The sequence below is a fragment of the Spermophilus citellus genome (assembly GCF_964194105.1).
Source record: "Spermophilus citellus genome assembly, chromosome: 14".
NCBI lineage: Eukaryota > Metazoa > Chordata > Mammalia > Rodentia > Sciuridae > Spermophilus > Spermophilus citellus.
The window spans coordinates 88,263,567-88,288,824 of NC_138194.1; the positions used below are offsets into that span (position 1 = coordinate 88,263,567).

Below are 25,258 nucleotides of genomic sequence, written 5' to 3' on the forward strand. Positions count from 1 at the left end.
CACAAATTTGTAATAAACCACTTAATACCACGATATTAAAATGGCATAAACAATTGATAAAAGAATACGTATAAATGGCAAGAAAATCTTTTAAAACAACTCAAGTTTACTAGCTATTAAGAAAAGCATAAAAGCATATTGAAAGAGGCCCACCTATCTAGTTGGCAGGGCTTTTTAGTGGTGCTATTTTATGTCACACGGGTAGGAAGCTCACCCTCTCAGATTTTGCCAGAGGAAGGACCAATAGAGGCAAAAATTTAGCCATTCAGGTCACAAGAACTATTTCTAGGCCTTTGTCAAGGGAAGCTATCAGAAATAGGAATTGCAGTTCTGTTAATCAAAGCCAAAAATTGGAACTAAACAGCCAGCAGAAGTTGAATGGCTGAATGCTTCATGCACAGTATCCCCTAAGCACAGCCACAGACAGCATTTTTTAACTCATTGCCTTGTTCAATATTTACAGAAACAGGACCCTGTTCAAATGAAATGAAGAAACTACAATATTTAGAATGCTTGTTTTTATTCTCCTTTATACTTTTCTTTACTTTCTGGATTTCCCATCCTGATTTTGCTTTTATGATAAGAAGCAATGTGTTCCTATCCATTTCCTAACACCCACAGAAACCTACTTGCAGGTCCCAGGTCAGCATCTTGCTTCTGATAGACCATAAAAAGCAGCTTCGCCAGCCCCTGAGCAACATCTCACCCGCGGCTTTCCCTCCACAACCCCCTTCCCCCTTCAGAAGAGCTCAATACCCGGTTCCTTTTCTGTATGTGTTTGTCTCTAAACATGAAGTGGTGACCCCCTTCCTGTTTGCTCACTGTGGGCCAGTTTCCACTTCCTTCCTGAGAAGGGAAAAGAAGAATATGACCTTTCATGTTGATAAGCGCCTGCGCTCGTGCCATCTGGGCTTACATGAGTGTTTGATTTGGCCACCAGTTGGGGTGGGTCAAGGGAGCAACTCCAAAAGAGATGCTGGTTTCTGTTGCATTGGGAAGAGACACTGACTCTGTCTTTGTTCCTGCCCCACAGCTATGACGCTACCTGGTGTGTGCAGCAATTGGTGCAGTTACACTTTTCTGTGCTGAAATCATTCTGAAAACTCCAAGGGGAGACTACAGCATTCAAGGAAGCCAAAGCCATTTGAGGGAGAATAAAGCCAAAAGCCTTTTCTCTGATTTATTCCAAGAATTTCACTGCCCTCCCACTACACTCCTCCAAAATTTAGCCATTGCACACTGCTAGCATGGCGAGCAAGCGAAAATCCACAACCCCGTGCATGGTCCGGACATCCCAAGTGGTGGAACAAGACGCGCCCGAGGAGGCAGACCGGGCCAAAGAAAAAGGCACGGGCATGCCACAGCCTGACACCGCCAAGGATAGCTGGGCAGCAGAACCCGAAAACGCTTCCAAAGAGAATGAAGTGATCGAGGTGAAATCAATGGGGGAAAACCAGTCCAAAAAACTCCAAGGGGGTTATGAGTGCAAATACTGCCCCTACTCCACCCAAAACCTGAACGAGTTCACGGAGCACGTGGACATGCAGCACCCCAACGTGATCCTCAACCCCCTCTACGTGTGTGCCGAATGTAACTTCACAACCAAAAAGTACGACTCCTTGTCTGACCACAACTCCAAGTTCCATCCTGGTGAGACCAACTTCAAGCTGAAGTTGATCAAACGCAACAGTCAAACCATCTTGGAGCAGTCCATTGAAGCCACCAACCACGTGGCATCTGTCACCACCAGTGGCCCTAGTGGGAATGACAATGATCCCGGCATCTCAGTGAGCAAAACCCCCATCATGAAGACAGGAAAACCAAAAGCAGATGCCAAGAAGCCGCCCAAGAAGCCCGAGGAGGCCACCCACGAGCACCACGCGGAAGGGACTGCCCGACTGATGACAGACACGGCTGAGATCCTCTCGAGACTGGGAGGTGTGGAGCTCCTCCAAGACACATTAGGACACGTCATGCCTTCTGTACAGCTGCCACCAAATATCAACCTTGTCCCCAAGGTCCCCGTCCCACTGAATACTACCAAATACAACTCTGCCCTGGACACAAATGCCACCATGATCAACTCCTTCAACAAGTTCCCTTACCCAACACAGGCTGAGTTGTCCTGGCTGACAGCTGCCTCCAAACACCCAGAGGAGCACATCCGAATCTGGTTTGCCACGCAGCGCTTAAAACACGGCATCAGCTGGTCCCCCGAGGAGGTGGAGGAGGCCCGGAAGAAGATGTTTAACGGCACCATCCAGTCAGTACCACCGACGATCACTGTGCTGCCCGCCCAGCTGACCCCCACGAAGATGTCACAACCCATCCTCCAGACAGCTCTGCCATGCCAGATCCTTGGCCAGACCAGCCTGGTGCTGACTCAGGTGACCAGCGGGTCAACAACCGTCTCTTGTGCCCCCATCACATTGGCTGTGGCCGGAGTGGCCAACCATGGCCAGAAGAGACCATTGGTGACTTCTCAAGCTGCCCCTGAGCCCAAGCGTCCACACGTCACCCAGGTGCCAGAGCCTCCGCCCAAGGTGGCCCACCCCCCACCCACCCCAGCTAGCGACCGCAAGAAGACCAAGTTGCAGATAGCACACCTCAAGGCCAGCTTCCTCCAGAGCCAGTTTCCCGATGATGCTGAGGTCTACCGGCTCATCGAGGTCACCGGCCTGGCCAGGAGCGAGATCAAGAAGTGGTTCAGTGACCACCGGTATCGGTGTCAGAGGGGCATCGTTCACATCACCAGCGAATCCCTTGCCAAAGACCAGCTGGCCATCGCAGCCTCCCGACACGGTCGCACGTACCATGCGTACCCAGACTTTGCCCCCCAGAAGTTCAAAGAGAAAACACAAGGTCAGGTTAAAGTCCTGGAAGAGAGCTTTTTGAAAAGCTCTTTTCCTACCCAAGCAGAACTGGATCGGCTGAGGGTGGAGACCAAGCTAAGCAGGAGAGAGATCGATTCCTGGTTCTCAGAGAGGCGGAAGCTTCGGGACAGCATGGAACAGGCTGTTTTGGATTCCATGGGGTCTGGCAAAAAAGGCCCAGATGTGGCGGCCCCCAATGGTGCTCTGTCTCGACTCGACCAGCTCGCGGGTGCCCAGCTAGCCAGTTCTCTGCCCAGCCCTTCACCAGCAATTCCACAGAATCAAGAACAGGTTCATCTCCTGAGGAGCACGTTCGCCAGAACCCAGTGGCCCACCCCACAGGAGTACGACCAGTTAGCGGCCAAGACCGGCCTGGTCCGAACTGAGATCGTGCGTTGGTTCAAGGAAAACAGATGCTTGCTAAAAACTGGAACCTTGAAGTGGATGGAGCAGTACCAGCAGCAGCCCATTTCAGACGACCATGGCTATGATGCCACAGCCAGGAAAGCAGCAAAACCAGCCACCGAGACCCCCAGGAACACAAGTGAGATGGTACAACAGTGTCACAAGGACCCCAAAACACTCTGCGAAGAGGACTTGGAGAAGCTGGGCCCCAGAGTGAAAGTGGGCAACGAGCAAGCGAAAGACTGTCTACCAGCCAAGCCCTCAGAGGCCACCTCAGACCGGTCAGAGGGCAGCAGCCGGGATGGCCAGGGCAGCGACGAGAACGAGGAGTCGGGTGTTGTGGACTATGTGGAGGTGACCGTTGGAGAGGAAGATGTCACCTCAGACAGGTCGGACAGCTGGAGTCAGACCCCAGCAGAAGGCACCACGGAACTGGCCGACTCCGACTCTGACGGCGCCCCTGCAGAGGCTGGCCAGGCCTAGACAGGTAATGCCACCTGCTCACCCAGGCAATGGGAGAATCCTGGCTTCCTCTCTCACGGGCAGGGTTAATATAGGTGGTGGGTACAGAGATGTCGACCCAGATGACCAAAGCGTTCTCCTTTTTTTAATTAATACAAAAACATCCCTATATATTGATGCTGAGCATCAGTGTCTATCAATTATGTCATTGACATGACACACAAGCTGAGTAGCCCTTATATGAAACACTTGGGGCCAGAAGCATTTCAGATTTCAGTTCTTTTCAGAGCTGGGGAATTTGCATATACATAATGAGGCATCTTAAGGCTGGGATCCAACCCTAAAAACAAAGTTCATTTATGTTCCACATGTGCCTATACACAAAACCTGAAGGTAATTTTGTGCAATATTTTTAATAATTTTGTGCATGAAACAAAGTTTTATCATGTGGTATCTTCCACATGGGGAATTTTTCCATCATGTTGGTGTGCAAGAAGTTTTGGATTTGGGAGCATTTTGGATTTTAGATTTTCAGATTAGGGATGCTCTACCTGTATTTGTCATGTGCCTTTACCCTGTACCACATGACGTTTTGAAATAGGTATAGGTAGTGGAATGGCTTAGTGGGGCTAATTCACATATGTATTATCTAATACATTTATCATTTTTTTTGTGGTGATGAGTTCTTTTTCAAAGTTCTTAAAGAAAGATAGGGACTGATAACCCCATGTCCTCATTTGCAAGGGTATAAGAAGGGCAGAGCCCTGCTGCCTGGGCCTGTTTCAGCACCAGTCTTCCAGCCTGTCCATGCAGGAAGCTAGTCATAGCTCTCTGATCAACACAGCCTCCGTATGTTTTGTGTTCACGGCTGTTAAAAATAAGCAAGAAAAAGACGTGTCTTTTTTTTTTCTCTTCTTTTCTTTTTGGATTTAACCGAGAGTAAGGATTCAAGTTTGCTCAATCTGAAATTTGAGGTTTTTTTTTTTTTTTTACCTGAAAGGTTTGAAAGTGCTTCACATTTGCCTTGTTGTGGCACAAGGAAGGTGCCACTCTGCTTGGGTCCCCATAACCCTTTCAAATCTGGAAGAGACCTGTGTAAATTTAGACTCTTGGAGCCACAAAAGCCAAGGAAGGGAGGTTGCTATGGTTACTAATGGCCGTGTCATCCAGATAATGGGACATGCCTCAGAAGCCCTTGGTGTGTTTGCTTCCCGGGAGGCCAGTGGAAACCCAAGGCCCAGGCACAGCCTCTGGCCTGGGAGTGAGCTGAGAAAAGGGGTGAGGGAAGAGGGGGTTCTTTGTTGAAAGCTTGGAAGAGGGGAAGATGCACAATTTGCCCAGGTGGGCTTCTCCAGAGACCAGTTAAAAGGGGACCCCCGTTATCTTCAAAAATAATAAAGTTAAGAACCTCCAAAATGATTTATAAGGTCCTAAAGGGATGCCTGGAAGTTACCATACCTCTGTATTGCTGAACTTGGACCCCTCTGGGCGGCATGTTGCTCATTAATAATTTAGTAATAAAATGAGGCACCTTTAATAAAATGGCAAGTAAATGAAATCCTCTAGGAGCCCTGTATCAGCCAGTTCCATCAGCCATGAGCAAAGCCCACCCCAGAATGCCATCCTGTCTTCTTGAGGAACTTCTGTGGTCTAGGTGAGGACATGGTCCAGGAGGAGGCTAGTGACGGCAGAGGGGCTAGAAGAGCTCCGAGGTCCCCAGCAGTGCCAACCGCCCACCTCCATCTCACTGTCTTGCTCTCTTCCTCTCTCTGCCTTCTTCCTGTTTTCTTGGAAAACCCTCCCAGCCCAGCTCATCTCTCTTGTGTAGGAATGAAGGAGTGATTTTTCTTTTTTGTCTGCCTGAATGCTGCTAGCATGCCCTGTCTTCTATCCTTGCTCTTGTCTGATCTACAATATAAGTCTACATGGTTGCTCTTTCCTCCCACCCTGGAGTAGATGATAAGACTCAGTACCATTCAATAGGACATTCAGAGCCCCTCCTTGTGCCCACTGCTGTGCAAGCCACCAGAGATGATGTGATAGAGACTGATGACACAGTCCCCATTTGCACGAAGCTCTGATGGGCCAAGGAGGGAAGAGAATGCACTCTCCTTCCCTAGCCAGTGTGCTGTGTGATGTGATAGGGGGGTGCACAGCTGTGTGCAAGAGCTCACAGGAGGGATACCCAGGCTGGGAACCAGAAGGAGCTTCCATGAGAAAGAGGTGTCTGTCTGCACACACTCATGGGAGCAAGTTAGCCAAGTGCACAAGAAAAGAGTTGTTCGAGTGGAAAGAACAGGATGGAAAGGCAGCAGAATACAACAGACACTAGTATGGCAATATGTAAAACAGTGGATGTGTAACCAATGTGATTCTGCAATCTGTATACGGCGGGATAAAAATGGGAGTTCATAACCCACTTGAATCAAATGTGTGAAATATGATATGTCAAGAACTATGTAATGTTTTGAACAACCAACAATAAAAATTAAAAAAAAAAAAAAAAGAACAGGATGGGACAAGGTCCAGAGCAAAGGAATGGTGCAGGTGAGGATCAAAAGAGTGTTGGCATGTCCAGAAAGTAGAGTTTGAGTTCCCTAAATGATGAGAAAAGGTGAACAACAACAACCAAAAAAAAAAAAAAAAAAAAAAAAAACCAAAGGTTTTCCCTAACAGACAAAAGCTGCTGTGAGCCAGCTGTGTTTGCTGAATTTGAATATAAGGATGTGCATGTTCCGGGGAGCTCAGATGGGGCCTCCTGCTCTCCACGGCTGAGTGAGCAGATATCTAGAGGCGGCAGCTCCCCAGAGGCCCCTGAGGCCACCTGTCCCCACCTGTCCCCCTCCTTTCTCCCAAGCTATCCCCCACTACCAGTTGAGAATGCCAGGTGGGCTGTATGCCTGATCCCCCAAGACCAAGAGGAAGCAGAAAAGCAGGAGAGAATGCTGAAACCATAAAGAGAACCTTGGAGAAGTGGAGAAACATGGCCATACCCGGTCTCACCTAATTCTCCAAGACAGGAATCGCTCTGTATGTTTAGAAACCCAGGAACTGAGACCAGATACATTCTCTTCCAGTACCTCAGCTGGACTCGGGAGCCTCCTTCCTCCTCCTGCCATCTTGACATCAATTTCTGATGGACAGAAATTCCCCGTTTCTGTTGAGCACCCTCCACCCCAGGCACAGGAGAATACCCAGGCTTTCGGAAGTTGTCCTTTGAATTAATATCAGACAATTTAGAGATGTAGGAATTGATTGTATCCCCCCAAATGCAAAAACATCCAAGAACCCCACTTTATGTTTATGATAAATGCCTCAAGGGGAGCCGGAAGATATTCCTCCATGAAATGCTGAAGTCTGCTCAATGCTGACAGCATTAGATGTCCCCTAATCTGCTGAAGATCCATCGTATTGAGGGAGGGGCTGCCACTGCACTAGCAGGGCCATCTGAAAGCTCTCCCAAGTCCTAACCAGGGGCTCCTCTTAAAGAAGCTTTTCAACTGAGAAAGGGGATATCACCCCGAATTACTTTACAGTTCTTATAAGCCAGGTGAATGGGTCTCTTGAAATCCATATATATCCAATGATGCCCTGCTTACACACATGCTTTTAGGAAACACAGTCAAGTGCACTTGTATACATAGAAATGCTGAAAAAAATTCCCAGTTTTGACTTTATAAAATGTGCCGTGTAATACTTAAGACAAAGGGAAAGTCGCTGAGAGGGGCTCTAGGGTTGGATTTGCTCTGTAGGGGTGAAGCATCTCCCCAACCAGTCCCTCGGCCTTGAGCTTTGCCAGTCTCATGACAGTATGTGGTTTGGTCCAGGCTCACCTCAGCTGTGAGGTCAGACATTAAGTTAAGGAGTCCTCCCAGCCCTTGAGTGGCCATGTCTGGATTCACAGTCTCTGGGTCTGAATATTTTCTGAGCCATCCCATTGAGAGAGCTCTCCTAGCAAGAAGCTGTAAAATGAATTTTTTCCCCCAAAGATGAGTCAACCAACTTGCTTAAGTTGTCACATACATGCCTGGATGTTTGGCGAACGGGTTAATCCCCTTAGTACTCCTACTAAGAGTTTCCATTTATGGGTGTGTACTATGAGCTTAGCACTCCCTGAAGCGTGTCTAGCTAGCCCTGTAAACTCCACAGCAACCCTGTGGCATAATTATAGCTTTCCCCTCATTTTATAAAGACAAAATTGAGGCTCAAGAAAATAAGTAACTTGCCCCAGCTTCCTATGCCGGCCACTGCTGGAGCATGGACACCACCCCTCATCTGTCCAGACACGCCTGACCCCAACCACGCTGGGACCCACAGCCTCTCCAGTGGTGGTACTACCACCATGATGGAGACCCAACAATAAAAAAGTGCTCATTTCTTAATGTGCTCAGGAATGGAAACGAATATAACTTACTCGTTCAACAAGAAATCTGGAGCGCCCTCTCTGGGCCAGGCACTGTGCTGGTCTACATAGAAGGACCAGGACATAGCCCCTGCCTACATCTCAGTCTAAGAAATGTACATAAAAACACTGTAAGCCCAGCCGGGCTGTTAATGAGAGCTGTGCACAGGGAAATTGGAGGAGCTCAGAGGGAGAGTGACTGACGTGCAACCCATCCTCCACTCCACATAGGCAAGCCTTCTCATTTATTTTATTTTTTATTTATTTTTGTTGTTGTTGTTGTTAAAGAGAGAGTGAGAGAGGGAGAGAGAGAGGAGAGAGAGAGAGAATTTTTAATATTTATTTTTCAGTTATAGGCGGACACAACATCTTTGTTGGTATGTGGTGCTGAGGATCGAACCCGGCCGCACGCATGCCAGGCGAGCGCACTACCGCTTGAGCCACATCCCCAGCCCCCTTCTCGTTTATTTTAAACAGAGGAACTAAGGCTCAGAAACCTGAAGTACTCGGCAGAGTTCACTCAGCCAGTGTCTAAATTTGACTCCAAATCTCCAGCCACTACTTTCCCTGCCTCCAGATTTCTGACAAAAGTTTCCGACACTTGATGGTTAAGGATGGCTTCAGGGAAGACATAAAATTTGAGGAATGTCCAAAAAATATATTCTCCATGGTTCAGTTTGCTTAAAATATGTAAGGCTGCTAAGTGTTGCATCTTGGCTACAATTTAAGATCCAGAATATGTGCACTCCCTACACTCCATTCATATTAGCTGTTCAAATACAGACATACTGAATGAACGAATGAAAATATTCTAATCATCTATTTCCCTCTCTCTCTCTCCCCCACCAGACCCTTGAAGACAGAGACTATATCTCATTAATCTCTGAATCCCCAATGCAAATTCAGAGCAGATGCTCAGTAATAGTTATCTTGGTCTGTTTTCTCTTGCTAGTAACACAATATCACAGACTGGGTGTGTTTTTCTGTTTGTTTGTTTGTTTTTTAAGTTTATTTGGGCTTACAGTTCTGGAGGTCCAAGGTTAAGAGGCTACCTCTGGTGATGGCCCTCTTGCTGGAGAAATCAGAAAATATGCAGGCTATCATATGGCAGAGACAGGGAGTGTGTGCCTCTTCTGATCTCTCTCCCTCTTTTTATAAAGCCACCAGTTCTCAATCATAGAGGCTCCACCCTGATGACCTCATCTCATTTTAATCACCTCCCAAGTCTCCTCCTCTAACATTGTAGCTGGCTCAAGTTTCCACCATCTCTGTAGTTCACAATGGGGATCAAACTCTAGTGTGAGTTTTGGAGGGGACAACCCAGGTTCATTGAAACCACCGGAGGATTAACAAAGGTCATTGGTTTTCCATTATTGGCATTTGGTATTTCTGTCTTTTTGCTCCTCCCCATTTTTTCCCAACACTCATTCACCCCCATGGAAGACAGCAGTCAGAAGGGAGGAGTTGGGCATTAGCTTTCCAAGTGTGTGAGCAGCTCCAGGGAAAGGTTTGTTGGAGAATTTATCATGAAATATTTACTAGATGCTGCTGCATGGACTGCCCACTAACCTTCCTCCCTTGTTCCAAATGGGGAGTTCACTCTTACCACTTTCAATTATCTAATTCTGGAGCTTCTCGCCCTAAGAATTCTCACTATGTTGTGGGCAGCCTGTAGCAACCTAGCAACCGTGAAACCTACCCCCCTCATTTTCCAGAGATGGATGCAGGCCCCAGAGAGGTAAAGTAACCAGCCCAGAGACATTCCTAATAAGTGACTGGGTCCACTCACCCATCAAGTATTTGTGGAATACCTGCAGAGCACTGGACTCGGAAGGAGGTGGTGCCCAGCATGTCTCTGCCCTCTCGGAGTTCATGGGCAAATGGGAAATGAAGTTTTAATCAATCCAAAAGGAAGGTTACCACACTGGGCCGTTTTCTGTTTGTTTGTTTGTTTGCTTGCTTGCTTGTTTTTTAAAGAAAGGCACATGACGCTGTTAGAGTGTAGAACAGGGAAATTTGACCTGATTTAAGGGTGGGAGAGGCCTCTCTACAGAGGTAATAGATGGATTGAAATCCGAAGGCTTCAGCCAACATGTGGGATTTAGCTGAGAAGGGGGGAGAGGATGAGTTTTCTAGGCCAAAGAAATAACATACTCGATACTTAACATGTCTCACTGTGACTTCAACACACCTTCCAGTTTAAGAACCATCAGTGTGTGAGTTCAAGACTCCCTTCCTGCTCCCTTGTGGGTGGACCAGAGTCGAGCCCTGGCATACCCATGTGCCCTAAGATGCTTATCCTTTTGAGTCTAAGGGATGTAATTACAAATGGGGGCTTGATGTGTGTCTGCCCTCCCCTACCCTTCTAGTAAAAGCATTCTACATTTCACTACCATTATCAAGGGATGCCCAAGTCCAGGTACTACTCCCTTAGGACGAGGACTGCAACACATCACCACTGTCCCCAGGGTGACAGTGTGCAGTGTGGCATTGTTCCAAGAAAGCTGGATGGAGAAGTGGGGCTGGGTCTTGGGAGGAAATTATGCCTGACACATGAACCAGCACAGAATACCTTGGAAGGCATTTCTCCTTTTGTCCCCTCCTCAAACTCTGCTGAGCCCCTCCTTGGGGACATCACTGGGAACAAGACAAGCTGGAAGTGGGAAATTGTGCAGCAGCAGCTACAGGCAGCGCAAGACTTCAGATTCAGCCTTGCAATGTCGCAATGGTCAATTATTACTATTAAAAAAGTGGGGTGGTTTAAAAAAAAAGCAAGAATGGATAGTCACCATCTCAGCATCTCACTGTTTGCTTTCTCTCGTGGAATGCACTGTCAATCTCTCCCAAGTCCCCAGGGCCTTTGGGGAAGCCCTCCAGGGAAAGCTGTGACATGGAAAAAATTCTAATTTTTCTTCATGTTCTTCCCAATGTGTAAAGCACTAGGGAAGGTTTTGCTAAAGAATTAGTACTTGCAATGTGCCTGGTCATCCCCAAGGTAGGTGTGGGAGTCAGGGGTTCCCTGTCCTAGGAAGTGTTGGGGGCGGGGGGCTGAACATCCCTGCGGCAAGAATGTCCCAGTAGGAGCCATGTGCAAATGGACCCAATGGCCTTGCCATTTCCTCCAAAGCTGAGATTTGGTGCCGTAGGATGAGGTGACCCATCAGGCTGTGGGTCCTCTGCTGGGCGAATCTGTCTGAACTGCAATGAGACCCCCAGAGCAGCCCAAGAAAATGAGCAAGAGACATGCTGTCAAAGCATGCTGATATTCTGTAAGGGGACAACAAAGCACTGAAATGGGGACTTTGTTCTCAGCCCGTGTAGCTGCCACCACTCTGGCAGCACCAGCCTGGCTTCCCATTGTTCCCCGATTAAGGTTGATTGAGAATCCCGTGTGGACCAGGCACTGCAGGAGGGGGCAGCAGGGGCCAGCAGTGAACATGACGGGCACCGTCTACATCCTCACAGCCTCCCATCTACGTATAGTCAATCACCCAGGCCAGCTGAAGTCAGCAAGTGACAGGGGTCCAAGAAGCCCTGTTCTGGAATGTCTGGCAGATCTGGCAGCCTCCAGGAGAAAGGCCTTCCTGCAGCTGGGTCCTGCTGCCCAGGGGAAGGGTTGGGGCCTCAGCTCTGTCCCTGGGGGAGGACTCCACATGTGCCATCATCGAGGAGCTAGAAGCCTGGCTGTGAGCAGGTGAATCCATGATGGCTAAGCAGAACCAGGGGAGAGTATCCCCAACAGAGCCAGAGCTGGATTCTGGGAGGCCTGGGGCTAGAGCACTGGAACTTTTCCCAGGCAACTGGTGAAGGCAGTGAAGGGACTAAACCGAGTGACACAAAATGTCACCCTGCAATGTAGGACAATGGCCTCTGCCAGCTGTGCCAGGGCATCTGTCTGTTCAGGAGTCTGAGACTGAAACACATTCAAGAAAGAATGTTTTTTGCTTGTGCAAGGAGAAACCAGGGGTCAGGGGTGATTTTGTCATTTTCTCACACTCCTCCAATGCGAACCCCGTGAGACGCCAGCCCCAGGCATTGTCCCAGTCACTGGGCTCCCTGCTTCACTTCAGACCATTGGGCTTGGCCATGAGCAGAGACCCCTGGAGTGGGAAAGGTCCTGCTCTCTGTCCCAAGCATCTTCCCAGCCTCCCCTCGAAGGGGCCATCAGCTCCTGCAGCCCAAGTCCTGCCCACTGCCACACACCTGGGAAAGGTGAGGAGTAAAGTCCAGGTAGTTCTGAGGATGTCACTGGGATCTCTGCAGGAAAAAAAAAAAAAAAGCTTTCTCTCTCTCCCTTTTGTCTTCCTCTTCCTGGCCACCCTTTTTGGCCTTACAACCAGTTCCTTTTTCAAGGTACATTTGGTGCTGGGATCCAACCCAGAGCCTGGCACCTGCTGGGCTGGTGCTCCACCACTGAGCTACATCCCCAGCCCTTTTTATTTTTTGAGACAGGGTCTTGCGAAGCTGCTGAGTCTTAGAGGCCTCCAGCTTAGGGTCCTGCTGCTCCACCCTCCAAAGTGGCTGGGATAAGAGGGGTGGGCCACTGTAGCCAGCTAGCATCTTTTTTAAATTAATACGCATAATTGGAGGATTGTGCATGTTTTCATCTGTAAGAAATTACACAAGGAATCATGAAGACACCTGGCTGGATGGAGAGTCACTTTCATATTGAGGTTTACCTAAAAAACAAGAGTTTGGGCCATGCACTTAAAGAGACATGGTTTTGCTGGGCACCCTGGCACACACCCGTAATCCCAGTGGCTCAGGAGGCTGAGGCAAGAGGATCACAAGTACAAAGCCAACCTCAGCAACTTAGTGAGGCTCTAAACAAATTAGTGAGACCTGTCTCAAAATTAAAAAAATAAAAAGGGCTGGGGATGTGGCCTAGTGGTAAAGCACCCCTGGGTTCAATTCCTGGTACCAAAGAGAAAAGAAAAGCAAGAAAGGAAAAAGAAGCAGAGTTTCTTGTCATGTATAAGAGAGACAAAATGTGCATACTCACGTTCGTAAACAGGTCAGTCCACTGACACATAAAGCTCTCACTTTACACCTAGCCTTCCTCCAGAAAAATAAAGCCATCTTTCTTGAGCCCCTCTCACCTCTGTTTTGCATACCCCATGTGTCTCCTCCCTCATCAGCTCTGTACAATGGAAGTGAGGCTCAGGGAGGTTAAGGAACCCTCCTCAGCACCCAGCCGGGAAGAGGCAGGTCCTGGTGCCCAGCTGCCTCAACTCCACAGCTCCCTCCATTCTGCCCAGCAGTCCTGAGCCAACCTGGATCCTTCAGCCAGACCAGGAGAAACAAGAACGGAAGCTGCCTGTCCTCCCACCTTGGGCCTTGTTTCCTGGTCCAGGGAACTGTTCAGGTAGACATCCCACCACCAACAGCCTTCCTGCCAGAGGGAGGGAAGCCATTTGCTAGGAAAACCCTGTTCTTTGGCACACAGGAGGAGCCTGGCTGCGGTCCATGGTGCCCATCCAGAGGGCACACACGGCTCTACCCAGATTAGTAATAAAGCATGTGGTCCTCACTGTGTGCCCCAGCCCCCTGCCTCTGAAGCAGACATGCTCTTTCCTTGACCAGGTGGCTCCATGCATGGAGACTGCATGACCTGGACCTGCACCAGGTCTGGAGAGGTGCGATTAAGAGCCAGGTGGCTCTGCAGTTGGACTGGCCAGGGTGGAGTCCGACTCCACCACTTACTAGCTGCCTAATGGGAAGCAAGGCATTGAATCCCCCTAAGCCTCGGTTTCTTTGCTATGGAATGGATCTAACAGTGCCTTCCTGCCAGGTCACTGGAAGGAGTAAAAAGAGATGAGCTGTGTTATCACCTGGCACTGTGGCAGAGAAACCTCAGCTACAGGCACTGCTGCTACAGCCGTGCTCGTTCTTGTTTCTGACTGTGCCATCGAGGTCCTGTGACGAATGGGAATCCCCCCCCCCCCGCCAACCCCGCCAGCTTCCATTCCACTCCTGCAATGGGTGATGTGGATCACGATGGGTGACTTTGGCTAGATCCCTTGAGGTCATACCAGATCCCAAGGACATCCCTGAAATCCATTCCATCCACAGACTTTTCTTTTACAAGTTGGTTTCTTAATGACAACAGTTCAGCCTTACTCACAGGGGTGTCGAGGGAGCATGGGTGTGTTTAATATTCAGGAATGAAGGACATCATGGGTGATTCGCTGATACCTTTGGCTAAGAAGTCTGCTCTTTTTGCTCTGGGTCCCCTCTACAAAAATCAGCTCTCAGGGCCTTCTCAGCCAGAGAGTGCCCAAGCGGTAACATGGCCTTACCAGGAGGGAGGCAAAGGAAAAGCCAACGCTTCGGGGATCCCCAGGTCTGACACCCCTCTAGCCTCTCATGGAATGCCGGCTGCATTCTTCACAGCCCAGAGTCTCTTTGGATTCCTTTCCCAGAATCTCTGGATCCTGGGAGCCAATAGAAGTAAACATGGAGATCTGACCTAGTTTCCTAGAACTTCCATAACATAGCACAATCCGGGCAGTTTCAACAGCACAAATGCATTCTCTCACAGCTCTGGAGACTGGCAGGCAAGGTCCCCGAGGGTGTCTGATCCCGGCTCTCCAAGCTGCTGGCGGGCTGCTGACATCCCTGGCCTGCCTGGGCTTCTGCATGCATCATCCTGATCTCTGGCCTGTCTTCTCATGGCCTTCTCCCTTGTGCGGGTCCTTCCTTTCCCCTGTCTCTGGGTCCACATTTCCCCCTTTTCATAAGGCCACTAGTACTATCAGGTGAGGGTCCACCTAATGACCTCAGTCTAACTCTTACTTCTGTGAAGGTATTTCCAGATAGTTACACTCTGAAGTACTGAGGATTGGGGCACATATGTTTTATATGCTTTTGGAGGCACATATTCAACCATAGCAAGGTCCTTGGACAACTTTCATGACTTGGAAGTAATATAAGAATTAGGCCTTCTCCTACTGACTTCTCATAAGTACTATTTGTTAAGAGCACGGGATCTAGAGCTTGCCTGGGTTTCATCCCACCTCTGCTTACAGGTTGTGTGATCTTGGGTAACCTATTTATTCTCTGTGTTCAGATTCCTCACCAGTAAAATGGGAATAATATCTATACTTCTTAGGGTTGATATAAACATTAAATAAAAATATACTTTATGTAGTGCATCTTTTTTATTTTTTATTTGTTCTTATTATTTATACAGGATAGAAGAATGGTTTTTGACGTTCATGCATATATAAAGTATAACTTCTCATTCTTCTGGTTGTATGTGATGAGAATTGCATTGATGGTGTAATCATATATGCACATAAAATAGTAAGGTCTGACTCATTCTACTATCTTTCCTATTCTCATTTCCCCATCTTTCTCTTCATTCCCCTTTGTCTAAGTACTTCTGTTCTTCCCTACTTTCCCCCATTGTGAATTAGCATCTGCATATCAGAGACAACATGCAGCCTTTGTTTTTTTTTTTTTTGAGTTTGGCTTATTTCACATAGCATGATAGTCTCCAGTTCTATTTACCAGCAAATACCATAATTTCATTCTTCTTTAAGGCTTAGTATTCTGTTGTATTCATGCACCACATTTTCTTTATCTAGTCATCTGTTGAAGGGCACCTAGGTTGGTTCCATAGTTTAGCTATTTTGAGTTGAGCTGCTATAAATATTGATGTGGCTGTGTCACTGTACTATGCTGATTTTAAGTCCTTTGAATATAAACTGAGGAGTGGGATAGCTGGGTCAAATGGAAATTCCATTCCAAGTTTTTTAAGGAATCTCCACACTGTTTTCCATAGTGGTTGCACCAATTTGCAGTGCCACCAACAATGTATGAGTGTACCTTTTTCTCCACATCCTCACCAACATTTATTGTTGCTTGTATATTTGATAATTGCCATTCCAATTGGGGTGAGATGGAATCTCAGTGTAGTTTTAATTTGCACTTCTCTAATTGCTAGAGATGTTGAACATTTTTTCATGTATTTCTTGACCCATTGTATTTCTTCTGTGAAGTGTCTGTTCAGTTCCTTTTCCTATTTATTTATTGGGTTACTTGGGGAGGTTTTTTTTTGGTGTTAAGTTTTTTGAGTTCTTTATACATCCTAGAGGTTAATGCTGTACATGAGGTGCAGTGGCAAAGATTTTCTCCCGTCCTGTAGGTTCTCTCTTCACATTCTTGATTGTTTCCTTCACTGTGAAGAAGTTTTTTACTTTTATTCCATCCCATTTATTGATTCTTGATTTTACTTCTTATGCTTTAGGAGTCTTGTTAAGGAAGTCAGTTCCTAAGCCTACATGATTAGATTTGGGCCTACTTTTCTTCTATTAGACACAGGATCTCCAGTCTAATGCCTTAGTCCTAGATCCACTTTGAGTTAATTTTGCACAGGGTAAGAGATAGTGTCCAATTTCATTTTGCTACATGTGGATTTCCAGTTTTCCCAGCACCATTTGTTGAAGAGGCTATCTTTTCTCCAATATATGTTTTTGGTGCCTTTATCTAGTATGAGAGAACTGTATGTATGTGGGTTTTTCTCTGTCTTCTGTACCATTGGTCTTCATGTCTGTTTTAGTGCCAGTACTGTGCTGTTTTTGTTAAAATAGCTCTGTAGTGTGTGTGTGTGTGTGTGTGTATACACACACACACACACACACACACACACACACACACATTTATATACACACACACACACACACATACATATATATATATTTTTTTTTTTTTTTGGTGAGGGGGGAGGAATACCGGGGATTGAACTCAGGGGGACTCAACCACTGAGCCACATCCCCAGCCCTATTTTGTATTTTATTTAGAGACAGGGTCTCACCGAGTTGCTTAGAGCCTTACCACTGCTGAAGCTGGCTTTGAACTCATGATCCTTCTGTCTCAGCCTCCTGAGCCACTGGGATTTTAGACATGTGCCACTGAGCCCGGCACACAGTATAATTTAAGGTCTGGTATTGTGATACCTTTGGCTCCACTTTTCTTGCTAAGGATTACTTGGCTCTTCTGGGTCTCTTATTTTTCCAAATTAATTTCATGACTGCATTTTCTATTCTATGAAGAATATCGTTGGGATTTTAATACAAATTGCATTAAATCTGTATAGTGCTTTTGGTAGTATGGCCATTTTAACAATGTTAATTCTGCCTATCCAAGAACGTGAGAGATCTTTCAGAGGTCTTCTTCTATTTCTTTCTTTGGTATATTATAGTTTTCTTGGTAGAGGTCTTTCACTTCTTTTGTTAGATTGGTTCCCAAATATTTATTTTTTTGAGTCTATTGTAGATGAGATTTTTTTCCCAATTTTTCTTGCAGTAGATTCATCACTGATGTAGAGAAATGCAATTGATTTATGGGTGTTAATTTTATATCACACTACTTTGCTGAATTTGTTTATGAGGCAAGTGCTCTACCCCTGAACCACAACCCCAGCCTGATGGTGTTAATTGTTCTTTGAAGGTCTTGTAGAACTCAGCTGAGAATCCATCTGGTCCTGGACATTCTTATTTGATAGGCTTTTGATGGCATCTTCTATGTCATTGCCTGAAATTGCTTTGTTTAAATTGTATATGTTCTCCTGATTCAGTTTGGGTAGGCCATATGTCTCTAGAAATTTGTCAATGTTTTCAAGATTTTCTATTTTATTAGAGTACAAATTTTTGAAATCATTTCTGATTATATTCTGTATTTCTGTAGTGTCGATTGTGATGTTTCATTTTTCATCATGAATTTTAGTAATTTGAGTTTTCTTTTTCGTTTTTGTTAGCATGGCTAAGGGTTTATCAATTTTTTTATTTTTTTAAAGAACTAACTTTTTGTTTTGTTAATTCTTTGAATTGTTTCTTTTGTTTCAATTTCATTGATTTCAGCTCTGATATTAATTATTTCATGTCTTCTGCTTTGGGTGTTGATTTGTTCTTTTTTTTCTAGGGATCTAAAATATAATTTTGGTTATTTGTTTTGGCTATTTTCTATTCTTTTAATGAATGAGCTCAATGCAGTGAGCTTCCTCTTAGTACTGCTTCATAGCGTCCCAGATACTTTGATATGGTGTATCAATATTCTCATTTACCTCTAAGTATTCTTTTATTTCATCCCTGATTTCTTCTGCTATCCACTGGTCATTCAATAGTGTATTATTTAATCTCCAGGTGTTAAGAGTAGCTTCTATTTTTTTAATTTTATCATTGATTTCTAATTTCATTCCTTTAGGATCTGATAGAATCCAAGGTATTATCTCTATTTTTTTTTTTTTTGTATTTGCTAAGAGTTGATTTTTAGCATAATATATGGTCTATTTTGGAGAAGGATCCATGTGCTGCTGAGAATAAAGTGTATTCAATCATTGATGGATGAAATATTCTATATATGTCTGTGAAGTCTAAATTATTAATTGTATTATTTAGTTCCATAGTTTCTTTGTTTAGTTTTTGTTTGCAGGATCTATTCAGTTCTAAAATAGGTATGTGAAAGCCACCCAGTATTATTGTGCTGTGGTCTATTTGATTCTTGACATCAAGAGGGGTTTGTTTGATGTAGGTAGATGCTCCATTGTATGGGGCATAAATATTTATAATTGTTATGACTTGTTGATGTATAATTCCCTTAAGCAGTGTAAAATGTTCTTCTTTATTCTTTCTGATTAACTTTGACTTGAAGTCCACTTTATCTGATATGAGGATATAAACCCCTACTTTTTTGCAAGATCCATGTGAGTGGTATGTTTTTTCCCCTCCTTTAGCCTTCAGTCTGTTGATGTCTTTGCCTATAAGGTGAGTCTCTTGGAGACAAAATATTGCTGGGTCTTATTTTTAATCCAATCTGTCAGTCTATATCTTTTGATTGATGAGTTTAGGCCATTTATACTCAAAGTTATTGATATATGATTTGTATTCCCAGTCATTTTGCTTTACTTATGGTTTTTAATTTTAATTGGTTTCTCCTTTGATTGACTATTCCTTTAGTGTAGTTCCTCCTCTTCCTGGTTCTCACTGTTACTTTTAATTTTATCTTCATGGAAAATTTTTGTTGAGAATGTTCTGTAGTGCCGGCTTTCTAGTTGTGAATTCTTTTAACATTTGTTCATCATGGAAGGTTTTTATTTCATCTTCAAATCTGAAGCTTAATTTTTCTGGGTAAAGTATTCTTGGTTGGCATCCAGTTTTTTCAGAGCTTAGTATATATTATTCCAAGACCTCCTAGCTTTGAGGGTCTGAGTTGAGAAAACAGCCGAAATCCAAATTGGTCTCCCTCTAAACGTAATCTGACATTTTTCTCTGGCAGCCTTTAAAATTCTATCCTTATTCTGTATGCTCGGCATTTTCATGATAATGTGCCTTGATGTGGGTCTGTTGTACTTTTGTATATTTAGGGTCCTGTAAGTCTCCTGTATTTGATTTTCCTTTTCTTTAGGTTTGGGAAATTTTCTGACATAACTTCATTGAAAAGGTTGTGCATTCCTTTGGTTTATATCTCTACACCTTTACTATCCTGATAAATCTTAAATTTGGTCCTTTCATTTTATCCCATATTTCTTGGAAGTTCTTTTCATGGTCTCTTAACATCTTTTCTCCATGGTTAACTTTATTTTCAAGATTATATGTTTTGTCTTCATTGCCTGAAATTCTGTCTTCCAAGTGGTCTAGTCTGTTGGCGATGCTTTCTATTGAATTTTTATTTTGTTTTATTGATTCCCTCATTTCAAGGACTTCTTCTTGATTTCTTTTCAGAATCTCTAGCTCTTTATGAAAGTAATCTTTCACCTCCTGAATTTTCTCTCTGATTTCACTCCTTACATTGTCCTTTACCTTGTGGGACAGTTTAATTATATACATTTAAACTCCTTCTCTGACATTTCTCCCACTATGGTGTCAATGGATTCTGTTATTGGGGCATCTTGGATTGTTTGGGGCACTTCATTCTCTTGTTTTTTCATGTTTTGTGTATCTGCCCACTAGCAGTGTGGATCTGAGGCAATGCAGTTTCTACCCTGTAGATTTAGAGTGTCCCAAAAGGTTTCCAGTACTGTGACATTAAGGGGAATACAAATAATAGCAGCAAGCAATGCAAATAATATACAGCCTTAAACCAAGTATCTCCTACTAAGATACCTATAGTTTTGTCACAATAAACAGAAATGATATGTTCAGTTATTGCCTACAATGAAAACAGTAAGTTTGCAAAGAAGTATACAATTTTAAATAGGAGACAAAGAGAAAACAGGAATGGTGTAGGATGTGATGTTTATGAGGAAGGAGGAGAGAAGACAAAAGTAAAACTTAAAGGAAGAGTGAAAGAGGGAATAGTAGAGGTTAGCTGGTAGCAGGAGAAAAGAGAAAGAGAATTTTGGGAAACAGATAAGTGAGAGAAGAAATATAAAGTAAAATTTTAAAATAGAAAATATAAAAATAAAAGAATTCAAAACAAAACTGAAATATAATAATCAGACATCCTAGCCCTCAATAAATGGATGCGTGAAAAATAATTAGTTTTCAATGTGAGAGAAAAATGTAAAAGAAAAGGGGAAAAAAAAGGTCATGATAAATAACTGAACAATTGTTACTGTTGGAGATCAAAAGTTTCTCAGCTTCCCTTCTCAGCACTCAGATGGGGTTGTCTGAAGTTTGACACTTGCTCCACCCTTAGGGTAAATGGGGTTGCTAGGGTGAGAAGGTTAATCCTGGAGGCAGGGTGTAGGCTTAGGTTTGCTCCAGACTCTTTGCTGTGTGCTAATTGGTCTGGAGATTTTAAATCAGTGCACTTCCAGGGCCCAACAATTCCTGGTCCACATTGGAAGACTACACCTCAGGAATCTCTTTTGGGTTCCACTTGTGTGGTGTATGATCCAGTTCTTAGCCCACTAAGTCACCTATGGACCCCACATTTCCTATATTCTGGTTCAGTCTCCAAACTCAATCTTTCCCACCCCCAACCCTTTTGAAATTCCCTTCTCTCCCAGCCAGTCCTGTAAGCAGCCAGATTAGAGGGGGAGGTGGAAACCTGGTGGGTTTCCACGACCAGTTGCCCCCTGTGTAACCCTTAATTTTCTCTATGCTTTATTTTCTTCTGGTCACTTAGGCACACACTCTATCATGCAGTATGGGTTGCCTAGGTTGTTTCTTGAGCCAGACTCAGGTCTGCCAGAAATCAGCTCCCCTAGCTTCTGACCCCCTCGTGGTGGCTGCAAAATGGTTCCTTCCACTGCTCTCTACATACCACGGGGAGAGATGGTGGCTTTTTCCTGTTCAATGATATTGTGCAGCACACCTTACTGTTTAGTCAGGCAGTGACTCTGATCTCTAAACTATCCGTATCCCAACACACCTCAGTCCTCCTGAGAATGGGGGTCCCGTTAATTCCCTTATGGCTTTACTGCATTTGTGGAGAAACCATTCAGGTTTGTGCTTCCAGTGGCAACTGTGGCTGTGGCACAGGGGAGTTCTTGCTTATTTATTATATCCAACCTCCTGAGTCCTCCATCTGTTTTGAGTGTCCAGTATTATATTTCAGTAACGTCCCCCCCTAATTTTTGTTTATTCACCCACGTTGCTAAAAAGCTGCCCATCTGCTTTCCTTGGTTTCATGCCACAGACCCACCAGAGAAGTGACCTCTCTATTCCACCATCTTCCTCTCCTTCTACGTAGTGCATCTTATTATTACCATTATATATCCTTTCCTGTTTGGAAAAGGCTCCATCTAATGCAAGCATATAGAATACTGTTGCTGTGTTCCAGGTGCTCCTCCCAAGGCTGTTGTGTGTGTCAACTCATTGAATCATCTTGAGATGTTCCATGAGGTGGATGTTATTTTCATCCCTGTGTTACAGAAACAGAAACTAAGCCCTGGAGAGTTAAGGTCCCATGAGTACAACCCCACAGTTACTAAGCAGGAAAATCAGGACCTGAATTCAGGGACTTTTAGGAGCCTCTGAAGTGGTGGGTGCCTCCCCAGGAGTAGTAAAAGGGTCTCATGATGGCAAAAAGAATCACAGGCCACCACCTTCCCTGGCCCAGAAAGCCACTCAGTTTTCAAAGGCGTGACTCTGGAGGTACTCCCCAGAAGGTCACTCTGTGCTCCGGACACACTCCTTTCTTAAAACTGGCCCTAAATGTGAATGGCATCTGACCTCTTCCAAGCCCTGGAGTGGCTTTGGAAGGAGTTCACCACCCCCGGGAGAGCTGCCTTCCACCCCAGTGAATGACAGTCCCTCCCCTGACGCCTTGTCTCTGCTATATGTCGTCCTTCCAGGGAAGTCCAGCAGAACCTCTGGGCTGATAAAGCGGACACTCTGTCTTTGAAGAACGAAGAGAACTTCTGGGCCACGGGCCACCTCGCCAGCGACTCCAAGTGGAACTGTGTAGCCCACGTGTGCCTGGAGGGCACGGGAACCCCAGCCACCTAGCGCACCTCCCAGAGGGCCGGTGGGAATTGTCGATAGTGCCAAAGTCCTACACTGCATTTTCAGTGGGTCCCTGTACATAGTTTGCTCCGCTGCCCGGGCCCCCACCTCTTGCTATACTGGAACTGATTTGTACAATGTGGGAACTTTGTTACCTTTTTAATGGAGGGCCACTTCCTTTCCCAGCACTTCCATTGTAAGGCTTTTTTTCCAGGAAGGGGGACTAACCACATTACTTTTCCTTTTTTTCTCTTTTTCTGTTTTTATTTTTATTTTATTAACTGGGGGAGGGAGTATTAGTATTAGTGCCATTATATCTACTGGATTTTAGGTAGGGAGAATTTATCTTTAAATAATGGTAGTTTGAAATTTGGAAGATTTCTTGGTGGGAAGGACTGAGGTTGGGTCTCTGCCTCAGCTCCAAGTGGGCTTCAGATGTCAGATCTTCCATATCTAACCCATTTCCAGTTCTTCCCGGCTGCCTCGGGTCCCTGCCTTGAGTCACACGCAGGCCTTTTGAACTGCCAGGAGGCGGGAGTCTGACTTCTCAACCCCTTGGCCTCGCTGAGAGACTGGATAGCAGGTGGCTGTCCTCTTTAAGCACCTTTTTTAAATACCAGCAGAAAGGGCTCTCATGATTGTTAACATCACCATTACACTTACAAAATTTAAAAAAAAAATGATCTTCCTCTCTATATGGTACACAGATGAGAAGCTTTGGTTTTCATTTCTCTTCTCAACTGCCTTTTTGTGTGTGGTGTTTGACAAGATTTCAGCTTGAAGACTCACCATGAATTGATTTTGTGTGTGTGTGTGTGTGTGTGTGTGTGTGTGTGTGTGGTGTGTGTTGGGCCAATTTTAGATACCTTTGAGTGCACTTTGGTTTTGTTTTGGTTTTTTGTTTTCGTTTTTTTGTTTTTTGTTAGTCCTAACTTTTAAAGGAAAACCAAGAGACATATCCGGTGTAAATGTTGCAATATGAATTATGTTTGCAATCCCTTTTCTGCTCTCCCACCCCCTCCCCATTCAAGTACACTGCACAAATAAAATGCTAGGGAGTTTGAATCAAAACCGGTTTTTCTAACTTGTTGCTCATTTGTTGGAACTCAATAAAGCAAAGACTAAACATTTTTACAACCTTTTCCTCTGTTCCTCATTCTTCATTGCTGCCTGGCTCCCGGGGGGGCTCAGCCTGGGGTTTCAATTCAGCCACCTCCCATTCCAAATTCGTTTGGGGCCACAATTCCACCTTGGGGAGGTCGACATTACAAGCCAGGTTTTAAAAGCAAGAGGCTGTGGCTGGACTCTTCATCACATCTCTGATACAGAGAAGAAAGTCCTAGGCCTCCCTTCTCCAGGGTCGTGGCAAATTGATCCTTCACATACTATGGAGAAGAACAGTGGGGTGGGAATGAGAAGACCTTCAACCCCCAGCTGGCTCTCCTGTAACCCGAGGTAAGTGCCCCTCCCTGGGCTGCTGGTGACTGGACGTTGGAAACTACCATTCCTTGGAGGTTCTGTGTTTCTGATAACACTCGCCCAGACCCATTGTCCTCAGAGTCAAACAGGCACAGAATCAGCGGGTCTGAGCCCGGGATGATTCAGGGGACTGAGAATGTATATGGCTAACAAGGTCTCAAGGAGGTACTGCTGCTTTAGGAACTGCATGTCTAGTTGTTGCATTTTTACAGGGATTTACCCACTTGGGACCATTTTATCTAAAGAAATCATGTCTTGATTCTTCAGATGAAAGAAAAGACTCCACTTTTCAAAATGAAGTAAGCACTAAAAAAATCAAATACAGAAGAGCCTGATCCCCCTCCCGAAGACACCCGTGAAGTTCCTGCTCCCTCCTGTGGGCTCCCGTGACACCATCTCTGTCTCTTCTCTTTGCACAGCTTTAGGATTTATGTGATCAATTTATCGATCCCTTCAAAGTGACACCAGGGCCCATCGATCTCAGTTGGAGAGATTGATAAACTAGCCACATAATCTCTAAAATCCCCCTAATTCTCCTTACTAATCAGCAAACTTGAACGTAGCTAGTTATTTAAAAATAAACATACTAGTTCTTTTTTTTTTTTTTTTTTTTTTTTGGTGGAGGGATACCCAGAATTGAACTCAGGGGCACTCAATCACTGAGCCATATACCTAGCTCTATTTTGTATTTTATTTAGAGACAGGGTCTCACTGAGTTACTTAGCACCTTGCTTTTGCTGAGGCTGGCTTTGAACTCGCGATCCTCCTGCTTCAGCCTCCCTAGCCACTGGGATTATACAACATGCACCACCTTGCCCAGTTTAGTTCTTTTTTTTTTTTCTTTTTTTTTTTTTTTTTTTTGATTACTTACTATGAATTAGGCTTTGTGGTGAATGCTTTACACTTATTTTCTTTTTTTAATACCTTTATTTTATTTGCTTATTTTTTATGTGATGCTGAGAATCAAATCCAGTGCCTCACATGCTCTAGGCAAGCACCCTACCACTGAGCTAGCCCCCTTATCTTTCTAACCCTCTGGTATAGTTGTGTCTGTTTTATAGATAAGAAAACAGGTTAGTGAGGTTTTGTAACAGACCCAGTCATGTAGATGCTAAGTGATTGTCATGGAATCCTACCAATTTTGCCTCTTATGTGTCCTTCCTCAATTTCTTGAAAAACAGCCTCTTTTCTACAGGAACTGCCCTCCCTGTTCTATGATGCTCGGATGGGACCTGCTGTAGTAT

General features: G+C 45.0%; 1 protein-coding gene across 1 annotated transcript in view; it reads left to right on the forward strand.

The window, feature by feature from the left end:
* The window catches only part of ZHX2 (zinc fingers and homeoboxes 2), a 162,111-nt gene extending 138,439 nt beyond the window's left edge, over nucleotides 1–23,672 (forward strand). Inside the window, exons 3-4 of the mRNA XM_081266311.1 lie at nucleotides 1,034–3,765; nucleotides 22,385–23,672. Of these exons, the coding sequence (XP_081122437.1) occupies nucleotides 1,248–3,761 (2,514 nt within the window). The 5' untranslated portion in view covers nucleotides 1,034–1,247 and the 3' untranslated portion in view covers nucleotides 3,762–3,765; nucleotides 22,385–23,672. The remainder of the gene's footprint in view (nucleotides 1–1,033; nucleotides 3,766–22,384) is intronic.
* Nucleotides 23,673–25,258: the final 1,586 nt, after the last annotated feature.